At 45.7% G+C, this 17,334-nt stretch overlaps 1 protein-coding gene across 1 annotated transcript in view; it reads right to left on the bottom strand.

Moving 5' to 3' along the window:
• Positions 1-1,655: 1,655 nt before the first annotated feature.
• The window catches only part of LOC131282270 (sericin 1), an 81,567-nt gene continuing 65,888 nt past the window's right edge, over positions 1,656-17,334 (bottom strand). The window contains exons 3-5 of the mRNA XM_058311683.1: positions 12,085-12,348; positions 8,264-8,763; positions 1,656-4,563 (exon numbers count right to left, since the gene is read on the bottom strand). Of these exons, the coding sequence (XP_058167666.1) occupies positions 3,276-4,563; positions 8,264-8,763; positions 12,085-12,348 (2,052 nt within the window). The 3' untranslated portion in view covers positions 1,656-3,275. The remainder of the gene's footprint in view (positions 4,564-8,263; positions 8,764-12,084; positions 12,349-17,334) is intronic.

Genomic DNA, 17,334 nt, shown 5'->3' with positions numbered 1-17,334 from the left:
TCTACACGCTTGCTTTTCAAATAGAAACTGGAATCACATACGGAATCGTTTAAATTTGACAATTTCGTTTGATCTGATTGTATCGATCATTTATTGTGACCCAAACAATTGACAAATGAAACCGATTCATCCAAAAGGAAGGTAGGACGGTAGATTAAATGATAGTTAAAAAAACGATTTCGCATGCGTTTCCACCGGTGCACAAAATTTGCATTAAACGAGTTTGAGGTGCAACCATAAGATGAATGAGAAATTGTTCGTTATATGTTCGCTACCATATTAAGGGTTAACCATTATTTCAGTAAATTCGGCTATAAATTAAGCTCTATTGTGTTTAATATGCCATCTGCTGGAATATCCACGGTCCTTTCATAAACTTAACTATTCATAGCACTCTCAAGTGTATCATGGAAATTTGTAGTTTCTCTCTGAATACCCAGAGTGACCGGCTGAAAGAGTACCTATTCCATTTTTTGCATTTAACTTTCTTTTAAACAGTCTTAAAACGTTCATAATTCAAGTTTAAAAGCGAAATTTCATAGTCAGATATTTTTGCACAAGTATCTGTTACCACACTGTGTTGTAGTACACGTGATCAATCAATGTCTTGCTATTTTTCGTAAAACGAGTAGCTGCACTAACCCTCTGCTTGAGGCACACCAAGTCCATAAGTATCTTTAAGTTTTTGGACCTCGCATCATTGAATTAATCAATCCATCATTGTTGAGGTCCCTAAATTAAGACATTACATTTGCCAAAATCTAGAAATCTGTCCAACCAATCCTCCAGAAATCGTGAGTCACTTAACCCAAGTAAGTGATACAAAACACCATAGCTGCCATAAATTAATAAACTAAGGCAACACGCACTCTACGCTGCTTTAAAAAGTCTCTAAAATCTCCTTTGAAAGACATGGTGCAACTTATCGTTACAAATTCTGTTAAATTCACCCTTTTTAATTGAAAGGAGCACTTCGTAACGGAAAAATGAAAATTCAAAATTTGAAACATTTCTAATGGACGATATATTTCGCGAACCGTTTCAATTTCAAATTTCCCGGTTCAAAACCGGTTCATCAACATAATTTGAACAAACCGACACTTCGGATCCGAATTTCCGTTGCGTTATAATACTTAAGGGAAGTTTATAAATTAAAATAATTTTCAGTTTTTAATTAACACTGTAATGTGAAGAAAAACCTTGTTTGAATTGTTGATGAATATTCTTACATTTCTTCCAGCAAAAAATTTCGCAAACCTTCGGTGTAGACTGTTGATGCATTTTATTCTTCATTTTAGTAGTTTGAGTAGTAGTTGGTAGCAATAGAGTTCGACGTTCCAGTGACGAAAATCTTCATAGCTGCAATAGTAGTTGTGGTAGTGTAGTAGTAGTAGTACTTGTTATAGTAAGAGGTTAGTTGTTTGAGAAACGATTAAAATGGAATATTGATAACACCAACATTTTCATGTGGTTACATTTTTGCTTGTATAAACCGTGCCTCAAAATAAGGCGGCCTTAGTTATTCTTCTGAATTTAACAATGAACCGTACGTAACGCAATTAAATTAAAATGCCAAACAAAAAAAAATTCGTTCCTTTCGTGGGTTTTAGAAAACTATACGTTAAAACGGAGAAAATTGTATAATAAACAGGAGGAACTGGAAAAAGGGTGTACTATCATTTTGTACCATGAAAAGAAGGAGAAAAACTGAATTTTTCAAAAATATCATCTACCGCTATCGGTTCGGCAAAGCGATCCCTAACCGTACGTTATCACTTTGCATTGGTGTTTGTTTGGTTTGTTTGTCTAATTTTACGAAAGTCCTGTTTTGCCCAGCGGCTTATTATTTGCTCACATTATGTTTTTTTTTTACTTTTGTTTTCCTACGTTGCAAAGTGTGTTTCATAATTTACGTAAGTAGCTATTGTTCACCTCTACTCTACAGTTTTGGACGCTTCCCGGTAGTCAATACCACCGTCTTGGCAATCCGCTGATAAAATAAAACGTATCTTGTATTATTACATAATTATGGGTTTAAATGCTGGTTGTAGGTCGTACTGTGACATAGCTTTCCTACTATAACGCTACGCATTTCATCACTATGTCTATGTCTACGGCGATTCTATTTTTCCTCGGTAAGGACACATAAACAAAAACTTGATTCCCTGTTCTTGCGGATACAACAAAATTGTTTATCATTTATTTTCTCCAGATCTAATACGGCCCAGTATGACTCACTATAAAATTATCAATTGTTAATCTACCGTACATGATGATCATAATTAATACACATTAAAACCGATTCGTGCGTAGAGTTATGTCCCTACCCAGAGTACGTTTCATGGGATCAGATTAATGCTGCCTAACGTTGCGCAACACACACACGAATTTCTTCGAATCGTTTTGATTTCCTCTACCCCCTTTGGAAGCGCCACTATTTCATTTTCTGTTGTCCCTCACGGGACAATCTTTATCAATTTTCATCAGAATCTTTGTATATATTGACAGCTTTGGTTGTGTGTAGTAATAAAAAAAAGAGAATATCTCCTCTTCCTCGTTCGAGCGAATTGCGAAACGTCGTGGAATACAGTTTTCATTTCGTTTCCCTTTATCCTTACGCAGTGTAGTCGAATAAATCGGTTTCCCACTTATGCCTAGGTCCGGCTGCACGGGTACTTGTTTTGCCAAGTACGCAAATGCGCTTCAGACCTTTTATTCCTAGATTCTTATTACATGACTTCTTAAAATGTACAAATTCACGGTATTTCGCTTTCGTGCGAAATGCTATGTAAGATTTTTCTCCCTGTTTTTAATCTACATTCATTCGATAAGTTAAAGTTTAATCACTGTGAAAACTGTGGCCGGAATTACATCCGCACGCTCGTACGTAACAACAGATCATTGTCCATTGCACTCCAGAATGGAACGGTTGGGTTGCGACCTGTAGAAAGGTACCGCCAGTTACTGCTCATAGTTAAATGCAATCAATGTAATGTTATATTCGACCTGCTTGAAGTGCTTGCTTGTAGTTTGGGAAGGATTGATTGAGATTGGGTGATTGAAACCAAAACAAAAAATGGGGTGTCGATGCGAGGAAGTTATAAATCGAATGGAGTTAATGGCGATAGAAGAAGTAGAACTGGTTTATAAAAATAGGCGAACCGGGTGGACAGCTACACGGTGCAGACACAGAAGGACAAAAATGCCAGGAATCCTCCTGACGGTCGACGGCGCTCGGTGAGGGGTCCTCCACCGTCGTGCCGTTTCTATCTCTGCTACACCCACAGCACCCGTGACACGGTGTCGGTTTCGCTGGCGTGGATCTTCAGCTTCGGTGGCACTACCGGTGCCGAGTCCCATCGGCGGTGGTTGACGAAGTGCGTATGGTGTTCGTAGCTGGCCGTTTGTGTCACCCGGAGTGGCGATCCATTCGGTGCCGTGGTGGTGCTGCTGGCGGCAACGGCGCTCCCATTGCTCACGGAGCTGACAGTCGACGATGCTTTGGCCGGCGAGGCTGGAATGCCCAGTTTGTTGACGCTACCATTGCCACTGTGACCACCACCACCGTTGAGTGTCGTCGGAATGACGGTATTTTCACGCAGCTCCGATGAGTCATCCGACACGCCGAAGGTGTTTGTACCGCCACCGGTTACGCCACTATTGCTGCTACTGCCACCGTCGGTCGACGAGGACGAACCGCCGCCCAGGGAGCCATTGCTCACACCGTGGCTGCTTCCCACCGACGACAGCATCGTGGAGTTGACCAGCGGTAACCCGATCTCCTGGAACGAGTTCATCGAGCTGAACCCACTCTCATCTTCCGCCGAGCTCGAAATCATCATCTCCTTGATCCGCTCGATGTTGGCGCTATACCGGTGCGCCGGATTGTGGTGATGGTGATGATGCCCGCTGCTCCCGGTGATGCTGCCATTGCCGGAAGTGCTGCTGCTGCAACTGCTACTACTACTGCCTCCACCACCACCACCACCATCGCCCACGGTACCACCATTCGCTCCACCACCTCCCACCCCGTTCGACTGATGGTGCAGAAGGTGATGGTGGGCCAGGAGCAGCGGTGGCGAAGGCCGATCCGTATTGTCCTCATCGGTTTCCGTCTTCGTCGAGGAGGACGTTGAATGCACGGAATCGGCAGTGCTGCTACGCACCGACAGGCGACTTCCACGCATGTTCATCTTCCGATTGAAGCCAACATTGCTCCGTGTGTTGACCAGCGGCCCCCCATTGGCTCCACCGACCCCACTAGCGCCACCTCCTCCCATACTACCGTTCCCGGTGAGGGTCGGAGTGCTGCCAAGAACCGCACCGGATGCACCGGAAAGCCCGACACCGGTGAGGGTGGTGCTGCTGCCGCAGCTGGAAGCCGCCGTAGAGGCCGAGATCAGACTGTCCAGTGCATTCGTCGACTGGGCCAGCGTCGGTTCCTGGGTGTTGAGCAGATTCTGCACCGTCCGCAGCAGACGGAACGCCTCCTGGGCCAGCTTCTCCGGGTCAACTTCGTTGCTGGAAATTGGCAGAGTCTGGGTTCGTTTCGGTGAGCGTCGCCTGCAATGAACGTAGAGAATAAAATAAATGATGTTACTTTCGAAAACGACCGAAATTCTTTCCACCACCCTCTCACGCGAACCCGAAGAACCAAGAACCGCAGTTCCGTGGGTTTGTCTGATTGGATAATGATCGGCCATGCCAAACGGATGGTATGGGGGCAGGAAAGGAATGGAGGATTGATTTATATTTGAACTGATTTGCTGAAGACATCAACGGGCGATGGTGTCCCGTTCGTCCCATCGATTCTTCTTCTTTTTCTTCTTCTTACTCCATTTGCCATGGCAAAAGCGGGAAAACGTATCAAGTACTCGGCCCGTTGAAGGCCGACACCGAAAGGGGCCTCCAAAGTATCGCATTTCTAGCACACATCGCGACACACGCTTGGTGCGAGTAAATCTGCCACAGCCCCGTGCCGTCCACGGCCACACTTGGCCGTACATCCGCCCGGGCGACACTTCGCCGAGTTGACAGACGGTTCAATTGGAGCGCGTAAAAAGGAGTTAAAAATAAGTGTCTGCAAGCCGCAAAACCATACACGCTGCTAGAGGCGTCATATTCCATTGGAGTTGTCGATGAATTAATTCCATTCGTCATTTATTTGATATTTATCTTTCCTTTTTTTTAGTTTTACTTGTCTAGAACCTGTTCTACTTCAGGATTTTGTGTACACAAGCACAACATCAATAAACAAAATTAATGCGATCATACAGCAGTAAACAATTTAAACATCCTATATATCCTGCATCATCGTTCTCCGATCAAAGAAACTAGTTTAACGTTCTATGTATATTTAAAAAACATGGACCAATTTACACGATCTCCTTCCAGGCGCATTCTCGTGGATCATTAATTATTCGCCGCATAGTTTTCGCTTAATGTTCCGTTGGAAGTAAACAGATGTTAGCGAAGGGTGCAATGGTGTCGCCAATAATTCCACCCCGTCTTCCAGAACATCTATCGGCGTTAACGCTCGACGCGACAGAAGTTTGTCAACAACGAAAAGTTATGTCCCACAATCTCCGCGCTCGGTAATTTGTGGGTCTGCAGTGGCGGGCGAATCGCCGGGTTATGCAATGATGTGCTGGACCAGCAACGTCGGTGTCGGTTCCCGTGTCTTCCAAGGGATCGACCGAACGTAAGCACGTGATACACGTTTAGCCCCACCGGACACAGATGGACACACCATCTTACATTCCCCGTTTGCTTACATTGCCGATCACACGATCTTCACCATCGCAGCACGTTTATACAGAACGTCCCTCCCGAAATCATCCATCCTAACCTGGAAAGTCCTCCTTCTGTTTGTCGATCGTTTTTAACATCAAAACAAAACGGGCAAAAAACACAGAATGTAAAATAAAAACACGTGAGGTTTATTGACGATCGGGTGAAATTTATCGCCGACCGGCCAATCGTAAATATACAGCTTCCTGCTGCCACCAAATTTAGCCCCGAGGGGGGAGGGGGCCGCACGTGGTGTGGCAAAGCCGTGAATATTTCATTTTAATGCGACTAAAGATCACGCGACCAACGCTAGAGGAGCATTGGAGAAAAGGAGCGACGAACGGAAAAATCTTCACGCCCTACGTGACCGACTCTCCATCCTGGTGGAAGCGGTTGTCCACCACGCGCGAATTTTCGGTGCCACGCGTGTCTGTATTGCTTCGGAAGCGGACGGTGGGATGCGAAGCAGACCGTCCAAAACGGGGCTGGACGTGAGGCCGAAGACTTCATCAGGCGTGAAATGGTTTCGACAATAATTCACCATTCTGGCCACATTCCTGGTGACATACTGCGCCGAAGGAGTCGAGTTTTCTGTCTCCAATCAGCGAGTTCCATAACCTCGTCGTCCACCGGGAGGGTACAAAATTGGTCAGATTACTAAGACTAAGCTAATGACGGAGGCGGTGCGCTGAGTCAGCGATGCGTGCGCAACACGCGAAAAGGATGCTGCAGGTTGGTCTTCCCAAGGTTCCACTCCAAAGACACCACCGATAAATCCTTTCCTTTTAGATTGCGAGAGCGGCGTTGCTGTCTGCATGTGGCGCTCGGGTCTGCTTCATGCCAGCTGAACACCTCCGATGACTGATGATGATAAATCGATGCAACACCTTCTACACCACCAGAGAGAATTCCTCGTTCCCCAAGGGTTCGATCTAGTTAAACCAGTACCGTGCTCAAGTTGCGAATGCCTTTGGATCCGACGAACCACTCGGTCGCAGTCGATCGGGGTCCGGATGTGGCGGATTTAATGGTTCGTAATGGATTTGACACAGTGACCCTTGCGTGCGTGCGCCCCCGGTAAAGAGGGGAGGCGTTTTTCGTGACGCTATGCGTCGACGTGCAAAAGTCGTCCATTTTGCGCCACCGACTTCGACACCCGAAAAACTCGAAGATGGTTGCCCAGCGGAGGATGAATCCGGCGTATGCGCAAGCTTGGGGATATAACAAATGAAGTAAAGATTCTTCAACCGACGTCTGTCGTGCGCCAATAATTGATCGGATATGCACCCTACCCTTTCGGCGCAAGGGGCCAATTCCTTGCCAAGAATAGCGCATCTAATTGATTAACCTAGTTCTTTTGATTTTTGACAACACAATAGTCGACCTTCCCGACGCATGGGTAAGAGACAACTGTTGGAAAAACATTTGTTTGTAACGATGTACAACGCAAGAGAGATACATTTCGAAACAGGATGTGTCTTTAGACGGAGTTGGAATTTCTTGTCACGACTAATAAGCTTTTAGTTGGCGTACATTTGACGTGCTAATCGTTTAAATTGGATACTGTTTCAAAGGTTCTGTTTAAAAAACCATGTAATCTTCTCGTTGTTTTGATTCCTAGATCTAACTTTTTACATTCTTTAAACAGAATGTACTTACGCGATTAACGTAGTTTAAACAATATCATATACTCATCACGACTCTGGTACTAACTTATCCAATTGTGTAAACCCGAAAGATTACCCTCAGATTTTCATCTTTCAAATATTCTTAGGCCGGTATGTGCATTGTTGAACAATTTTCATCTCTAAACAAATCTAGATGCTACTATTTTATCCGTACCTCAGCGTTTGTTTTTGTCAGATATATGTAATGAATATTCCATTTAAATCCAAACTAGATCCACCTCTAAAGATGCACCATAAACGAGCATGTTGGACACAAAAATATAACCATAGTCGACACCCCGCGGGCTGGATCCGCGCGGAACGTGACGTTTCGAGATGCGGAGGAATTTCTCTACACAAACCCCAGAGCATGTCAATCGGCGACGAAAACGGTGACACCGGCACCGGCACCGGCACCGGCGACGACGGCGACGACGACGACAGGCAATTAACGTATGTGTCCAATAAATTAGCACTCGATTTATGTATTGAGACGTTAACGGGCCACTTGTGCGCGCGATGGTGGTGCATCGATGTTTTGAAAGGCCGCAAAGTGTGAAACCCAAATAAACTTAAGACGCCAACGGAAAAGTCGTAGGAATTGTGCGTGAATTGGTACATTGCGTGTGGGTTCTTTTTTCTAGGCCCTTCTGCTTTCTTTGAAAAACCTGGGACACGCTGGGATGCATGTTCGCAAAAGCAGAGAAAGCAGTGTTGTCAGCAAAAGGATGGTTATGCCTTTCCTTTTGGCCTTCTATAATAAAATAAAGTCACTCTCAGACTCTCCATCGAACCAAACCACGTACCAAGTAAAATCTCTAAAGGTGCTATAGGAGCTGGCAGGTGATGGCGGAACGGCGCAATCGTCCTCGGGGTGAGTTGACGGTGCGCCATGCTGACTCGAGGTCGGCGACGAGTTGATCAACGTCAGCGAGGATGGTTGATGCTGTTGCTTCTGCTGGTGCTGGTGCTGCTGGTGCTGGTTCTGGTGCTGGCTCTGCTGATCTAGTCGTCCATTGGTGGCTTTGGTGTACGTTTTCTGGTGAACATCGACCAGGTTGGTGCTGCTTCGGGCCCGCGGGCTGCTCGCACTGCTACTGTCCGAGTCGTGGTGGTGATGGTTGTTACTGTGGTGGTGATTGTGGTTATGCTGCGTGCCGCCGTTGCTCGTCTTCGACACCTGTAGCACGCTCTTCGACCGGCCAATCTGGCCACTCTGCAGTGCGTCCAGCGAACGATAGCAACGATCCAGAAACCGCACGACCTCCTCCATCACTGCCCGGTACATGTGTCTACTGGAGTCGACCTACAATGGGAGAAGGAAAAAAGAGTGTGTTACAGAGGTAGAGGATTAAACAGATTTAACTAAACCTTTTTGGATGATTCCAGAAGAGATAAGAAATGTTCTCGACGCATCTGCTATACTGAATCTGGTATGTTACATTCTTTTCCCAAATCTTAACCACACTCTTTATTGTTTGCTAGCCCATTTCCCTTTGTGTGTGTTGTCTAAATATGCATAATGCATTTACCACTTTCCTTCCAAATATATTATCCATCCACGTGAAAACATGACTGTAGTTGTACATTAGTGTTCTTCATCCCGTTTTTTTTACTTATTTTCGAGACTAAATCCCTCGGGGTTTGATAAACTAAGGTTGTCTTCTCTCTCCTAACCCCGACTTTGTCTGTTCTCTGTTTGTACACACTTTACATTTGGTGGGTGTTTCATCCGAATGGGAATTAATGTGGGTAGGTGTTGGAATGGAATGCCAAGACGTCGCCAAGACGCGCAAACATCAAACACAGCATAAATCTAAACACCAAAACACACGTGAGTGAACGAACAGCGCATCATAAATATCGTTCGTTCGTGTGAAGGATGCTGTGCATTATGTTTTCAGCTACCGGAATTATGTCTTGCTGGCGGCTTGCTTCAGCGCATAAGCAAACCGATGCTGATATCTTCATTCAACTTAATGCATTAGGCGCAATCCGTGTTCAACTGGGAGAGCGACATGTGAACACAACCACTTTCCAAAAAGATAATCGCATCAGTGGTACAGAGTGTCAAAAGTGTTCTGCTTCATACTATTGATAAACTTTGTTAAAGTATAAAAACCAAAGATGAAAATCATACACAGTGTAACTTAGAATAAAACACTAGCAAACGCGTTGTCTCAACGACGTCTGCCCTGATCGGTCCCATCTGTTTCCATTGATGACGCGATGTACAACACTTCTTTGTCAACTCAAAGACTCTGCGCCACTCATTACGAATGGATCAAAAAGGAAGTTTTCACCGGCCGGAACCGTCGTGCGAACCTTAATGTTAGCTAACCACCAGCTCCCCCCGTCACCGACGGGGCGTTTTGGGCGGGGGGTGGGAGAGGTACCAAAATATCTTTCCATCACTCCGTCGCGACATTATCGCGCTGGATTGCCGATCAGTAATTAAGCATAAATGGAGCAGAGAATCGGGAGCAAATAGTTTCAGCAGACGTTGTCATCGGCTCTGTCGCTTTTTAAATGGCGGAAGAGCAGCCCCGTGTTGTCGGCATCGTGTCACCATCAGTCACGGGTAACGATGCCGCTCCAGTCGGTGGGGGTGGGTGTGGAACGGGTGTGGAACGGATGGTTAGTTCCAACACATGGCTGACGAACTCCATGCCGCGGAGCCCGCAGCTTTCGAGTGGATTAAAACGCAGCTTAAAACGGTAGAAAATGAAGAGTAATTTTAGGTGCATCTATCACACCTCCCAGAAAAGGGATCATTCCAATTTGGGGGGCATTCTCGAACAACGCGTTCTAGGTGACGTAACAGTACCTGTCTGGCTTGGCAAAGGACGGCTCATAATTGTCTTGTCAAACTATCTGTTCCGTTAAATCAGCCTCTAACGGAACATACGGCGGATGCATGCCAGTGGGTTCGGGTTTCGCGAAAACAAACCGCAACGTAAACGTCGTGAGGATTTATTGAATCTCTGTGTCGGTTCATAAAAGCGAAGCGTGTAACATTTGACACAGATGCTCTCTGGTACAGAGCGACATCCATCCCAATTCGCTAAGTCATCGTATGGCAACAACGCTCTCCAGGGATATACAAGAGTTCACCTCAAAGTGTGTCTGCTGGGAATGGTGAGTTAAACTTGAACCCAAATTACGCCACAGAGAGCATGCGAATGACAAACCTTTGGTGCCGCCGCTTGGCACATACGAAATGATGAAGAAACCAAAACAATCACATGTTTCTTTGATCTCAAAAGGAAGATCTTCTTCACGGTGACGAAAGGCTCTCGCCTCGGACTGGTGTGATCTTTATCCACCACTGCTACCATTCATTATGTAGGTTTTTGTGCAATCCACTGCAACTGAAGTACTTCGGGTCAGACACGTCTGAGGAAGAAACATCGTTAATTTATTTGATGCACTTTTCGATTGTCAGGGTGAATGCAAACCAGAACTGCGTCGAAATGCGGATGGCCGACGTCACAAGGATCCCAAATGCAGCTAGTTTCCATGTTCGGAAGTTTTGCCGATGAATCTCCTGGAAGTAGAAAAGATCAAACTCCCCTCCGCCATGGTTTCAGCAAACATAACTGAACATTTAAGCATCCAATAACGACATCCATCCCACTCGCTGGGATGAGAGAACAAAACCACTCTAACCTCTAAACCTGTCCCTCGGTGGGTCGTATGCAGATATGGAACCGTTAAACACCGCGACCCGAAGGTACAGCCTCTAGCCAATGTGACTTCATTACTCGGGGCGTCACTACGCACAGATGGACTGTGATAGTTGACCGAGATGGTCAACCAACCGTTGAATGAAACTGAACCACCCGGCGGTTCGGTAGCGCCCCTTCGGACAACATACAACGCCCGGGTGTACGTAGTTGGTGTCCAGCTACTTGTTTGGACAAATGTCACTGGTTGAATAATTGAGCCTCCGATGGAAGCCCAGCAGAGCACGATACAGTTCCAAACGCGACATCATGCACACCTTTTGCCGGCAATAAACATTGGCGAGTGAATTAAATATTCAGCTGGTAATTAGTCACCCCACCAAGCGTCGAGCCCACCGGCACTTTGCAAGCAAACGGTTACCAATTTGTCTCCACCGAACCCTTCCCCTGTGCTGTCCGAAAGAGTTTCTACTCCAAATCCGTCTAATTAACAATCGCACTGGTTCATGGATTTTCTGTTAACAAGATTAGGGTCCGCATTTTATTACGAAATACAGCCAATGTCTAGACTCTGCATGGGAGGCGATGGTGGAACATTGAACGCGACCAATACAAACCGGTTACAGGTCGTTACTTAGCTTCGGCCCTTGGATGCAAAGGCTGGAAGATGCACGGTCGTTGTCGCAATTCGATTCCGATAGCGAGACGGTGCTTAGTTACACCTCATTTCCACTAATCTTGCGTCCGCAAAACATGGCGTCTGCACGGGTTGTGTTTTACTACATCCAAATGGCTTAACAGAGCGCATTATGGAATTGATTTGAGGCAACTTTACATAATGATCGTACAGATTTGTATCAGTAGCTATTGCATCTCGTCTACTCTAGGCCGTCTACAAAACCATTTATAGGATTAAAGGCACAATATTTGATTCGCTTTACCTGCTTCAGCTGCCATTGGAGCGTCTCGACTTGGGTTTGCAGGATCACAGATTCAACGCTGGTGTAGTTGCCACCGTTCGGCACACCCATGCCCAGTGTAGACAGGCTACCGGATCCGCTGCCAACACCGCCCAGCATACCACCACCTCCCAGCGCATAGGGACCGCCTCCTCCTCCTGTGCCGCCCAAACCATTCCCGCCTCCGCTGGCGGCCGTCGCTATGCTCACAAGTCGACGGTTCTCCTCGATCAGGTTCTGACATTCCTGGGAAAGAAAAATAGAATCATAACGTTAAAGTCGACAACTCGGTTTATCTTAACATAATAGGGGTTCAGTATTCAACTAAACGCATACAAGTTTTTAAAAAGAAGTAATGGAAATGACACTAAAAACACCATTAATGTTTTCGAGTAAGTAAGGGTAAGAGTTTTGCAAATAATACATCGCAACAATTGCATGTTCAGTGCACGTTTGAGACATTCACATAAAACAAAAATGCAAGCAGCACGTTGTCGCTAAGCTTACATAAAAAAGAAGACTCATTCACCGGATATCCACAATGACGTTGGTTGCATAACGCCTAGGACCTTAACCTCTACCGTACCGGCAACGGCACACGCAAAGCCAACGCGATTAACCGCTCAACCTTTTGTTCTGCTAAGCATAAAACTACGTGGATCAGCATTATAAAAACAAACCGTGCCCACACATAGATTTTCGTTTTGTTCTGCCCGCGAATCACGTGACGTGGGAAATGGACAGCTAGACAAAAATCAAAAGCGCTCGTCATTCTTGATCCACGCGAGAGTCCAGTCAGTCTTCTCAGGCGCTCGGTGGCTTGGCGACAGCGTGTTGGGCAGCGTCGTCACGGCCTGCTGGCGGAAATGAGTGCAACAAATTTGCATTTAATGAGCGACATAACACGCAGGTTGCCCGTATTGGTCCAACATAGTAGAATGTCCAAGGATGAGGAGGGAGAGAAGAGGATGGGGGTTCCATGTCAACCACCAGGGAATCGGATCGAATTGGATTCACCGGCGGAGCGCTGAGTTAGGGGCGAAGAAAATCGGCCAAATGACAGGGAGCAACTTGCCGATTTGCAACAAGTGACAGGTTGAAGGATTTGTAAGTTGCAAAGAACGGCCGAAGCGCGACTTCAAAACCAGAGCTTCTGGGAGTGGGAAAAGAAGGAAAAGTTGAAATTTTGTTACATTTACTTCTCATTACTGTTTTATAAGAGTGTCAGTAGAAGAACAATTTTAAGCCCACATCCGGATAAAAAAAAACAACGTAAAGATACTACAAATCCTCATATATCCTAGACAAATATATTCTTGAGTGTGACCTTTACACACATTCCGAACTTGAAGCTTCCTGCTACGATTGGCGAACAGGCAAAGTCAGACTGCCTCAGCATGTCGAAACATAACCAGATGTCCATCAAATATTCCACCACAGGCTGTAGACACAGGAACACATTCGGGATCGACATTCAGAAGGAAAGCGAGTAAATTGACGTGCTCGATAACGATTAATTACAACAAATTATAAAAAGGTCCGGCCCAAGAACCTCACCTCTCATCAATGGAAATGTTTCGGGTGCAATTCCGCACCAAAGGGTTTATTTCAAAATCCCGCTCTCGTTTTAAATTAGGCGAAATTAATTAGTTCGTCTCCGTGCGTTTCACGCAGCATTCCATTCTTGAAGTTCACAAGCGACGCCAACCCGTCGACTTCCCTTTCCCCCGGGGGGGGAAGGGGCATTCTGACACGCCAAAAGATAAAGTAATTTGTCACCTTTTTGCGACCGAACCGCAGGTTGCTAAACCGGGCCCGCATAAGGGCAGACAGTGCAGTACAGTCGGGAATGTTTTCGCAAGACGATGCGAGATTTTTATCCAACTGTGGGCAACAGACGTTTGAAGACGTCGACGACTACAAATGATTCTATCGTTTGCCGTAATTTGGCTGCGAGCGGATGTGTATGATCTGCGAAAGGTGTCTAGGTGGTGCAGCGGATTATCTTAGCCCATTGCACATTGCATAATTGCATGCTGAAGAGTACAGAACGTTGATCGCCGTCTACGATCGTTTCTCGCCGGGTTTGTCCACGCAAGATAAACTTGAAATTATTTCAATTATGCACCTCAGGAATGTTGTGACGTGGGCTCTGTCTCTCCCCCCGAACCGGGATCTCACGGTTTGCGGTATTCGGCGCCGTTCTCGGAACATCTTTCACCGCCCCGGGAGTGTCATTTTCCCCCCATTCGTCGTCCGGGACACACCGTTTTGAAACGTGTAATTTTGTTCGACCTTCGGAGCACGGAGAAACAAAGCACAGTTCTTTCGCGTGACTTTCACATCATTTCATTTCCGCGCAGGGCGGGGCCCGGCTCACGTCAATGAGCGATGGAGGGCTTGAAAGCTTGGTTTGGTGACATTTTTCAGCGTGATTTGATTTTTTCGATCCCCTGCGTCACACATCGTCGGCGTACGAGTGTGTGTATGTCGACCTCCGACGATGTTCGATAATAATAACGTTGGCCACTAATTCTGATGCCCTTTCGCAAACCCACCGATGATTGGACAGAAGGAGAGCTCATACAGTCATTTTCCAACGGTGAAGGGGCAAAAGATGGAGCAATAGCTTTTCCATAGTTTTCAGCGGCTGTGTTGAGTGCTAGGAAAACATACATCTCATCGTGAAAGGGTTCGAGATGGTTGGCGTCTTTCGGCATGAAATGCATTAAAACTGCACTCGCCGGATTGTACGAAACGGGCTGGGATTGATCAGTTTTGGAACGAGTTGGATCAAGCTACGCCTTTCAATCTGAAAGTTGTTAAATAGGCTAGTTTTGATTCGATTGCATAAGATACGATTACTTCGCACCAAATGCTGCGAATTATTACTCAACATTGATGTTGGTTTCATATTTAAGAATCCACTTCAAATTCTTAAACCTAATTGAATTATTTTAAATTAAAATTTTCAAAGAATGTCAAGTTTCCCAAAAATTAAAATGTACGTCTTGCTGATGGAAAAAGTAATTAAAACTTACTCCTTATGTTCAAAACAAACAGCAAGATTGGTACAAATACGAAAACATATCAATTTGTTGTAGTAGTGGCTAAAAATTGATTATCACACGAAATCATATAACAATAAAACCACAAATTAATATTTAAACGTCTACTTTCGTGGACAAACTGGAAGTGAACGGAGCAGCTGTTATGCTGAGGTTTTATGTGTTTATCCGAGAAACCTGAAACCTCCACCTCCGCCAAGAGTGGATGATGGAGCAGTCATTCCTCAAAAACTGTCAACGGATTGTTTGTCGCGTGAAAAACAAAACTCTCGTCAGTCTGCAAACAAGTAAATTTTCCCATAAATCATTGCAACGCGCAGCCAAAATGGCTTCATTCAGCCGTCATCATCACGTTCAATCACGCTGGTGATGATCTCCGTGTTTCGCCACCCGACGCTCAGCCAAGATGGTACGTTAATGAAACGTTATGCCATTTCCTTATTTACCATCTGAGGAAGTTGGATGCACTTTTCCTGCTTTTTCTTCTTCAAAAGAACACAGAATGTTTGTGAAGCATAGTTTACTTTTCTCGACATAAAATAAAATCGCTCTCATATTCAAGTTGGAAAACGATTAGCGAGAGAAATGGTACGACTTCCGGTCCATTGAAGCATCTCGATTGGGTATTTTCGCATTTTCTTATGTTTGCTTTAAGAACTCCGTTGCCGATCATATCTTTAGCGAGGAGAAAATGCAAACCGGTGCCCGAACTTGGCGAGCAACCAATTCAAACACTCGCGAACGCATATTCTTCCCACACCCTACACCAAAGGCCAGACCCCGCTGTCGCCAACACCGGAAGACGGGTTTCTCTTGTCGCCGGGAACCGGGACCGAGGCCGCGGATCGCGACTTCGCGAAAGTGATTTAGTGCAGCTTTCCTAGTAATAAATTTTTCGCCACCATTTCGTCCGTCCGCCCCGTCGTTTCGCACGCGACGCAACGGATTGCGGGAAGCCCCGGGGATCGCACAGCTACCACCACCGGCTTCGGATCACTTCCAAAGCTTGAACCTGTTGGCTGCCGCCGTCGCGTTGCCAGCACATAATAACGGACCGGGCTACGGCCGATCTCTGGTCAATATTGGCGAAAATGGTTTGTTTTTCTGTGCCAGTTCTTCGGTGCCATGCGGAAGCGTTACTCCGTAATTAGATATGCGTTGCGGTTTGCCAAAGCGCCAGCTTAAAATATACTGTTGTACAAAGACGATTGATTGCTTCGCAGATCGGAAAATAATATATGCTGGGTGTGCTATGCTTGCAAACAACCCGTAGCAAAGTAGCGTTTCTAAATTGCTGTGTTCAATTTTCTGTTTCCAAAAATCACTAAAATTGTGTCCAAAACCCGTAAACTTCCTCGTGACGCTGGAGTCTTCCAAACAAACAGGAATTTCATCCGCAAAACCGCTAAGCATGGTCTCAAATAACAACAATTTATAACACACAACAATACAACGTAAAACCCCATATATGGGGGGGTCTGGGAATTTAAAGGCCTCCATAATTTACTGCACATTCCTTCGAGGCACATATTGTGGCCATTTCTCTCACCTACAAACCCTTTTCCACACCATCCAAACAACAAAATGGCGATTGCTACCGACGCAGCATTGGTTTATTCACTTGTTCACCACCCAAGCCCAAGTTGGATAAGCCAATCCCGCGACGGGGCCAAAGTGGATTAAAGTGTAAATTATCAATCGGTTGTGTAGGTACTGATTTCGCAAAATACACTTTTGACGCCTCGCTCGCACGGGCCGCCGGTGACGTAGTTTGAACCATTGGTTGCAGAAATACCATATGTGTTTGTGCCACCTTGGTACGAGCAGTGGAAAACAAGAGCCTAAAAAAATTGATCAATCCCCAGCTCGGAACAGTAATCGACGATCGTTACCAGCTTTAAACAGCTCACCACCATGTTTTACATTCATTTTCTCGCCCCTTTTAAATGCGCGCCCTGTTTGAGAAGGTGGTGAACGGAGTGCATTACTACTTTGTACACTACCTTTCTCACACCTTATAAAAAATACACACATGAAATACGGGTTGCAAAGTAAAATGCTACGATCGATTAAATGCAGGCGAAGGCGAACGAAGAAACTCGCTCCCTATTGCAGCTCAAAGGAGAGATTTATAAGTTGACAAAATGGACGACACGAATACCAA

This window comes from Anopheles ziemanni, chromosome 2 (genome assembly GCF_943734765.1).
Source record: "Anopheles ziemanni chromosome 2, idAnoZiCoDA_A2_x.2, whole genome shotgun sequence".
Classification (NCBI taxonomy): domain Eukaryota; kingdom Metazoa; phylum Arthropoda; class Insecta; order Diptera; family Culicidae; genus Anopheles; species Anopheles ziemanni.
Note: the sequence above shows the minus strand (reverse complement) of the source record. Positions and strands in the feature narration are given on the sequence as shown.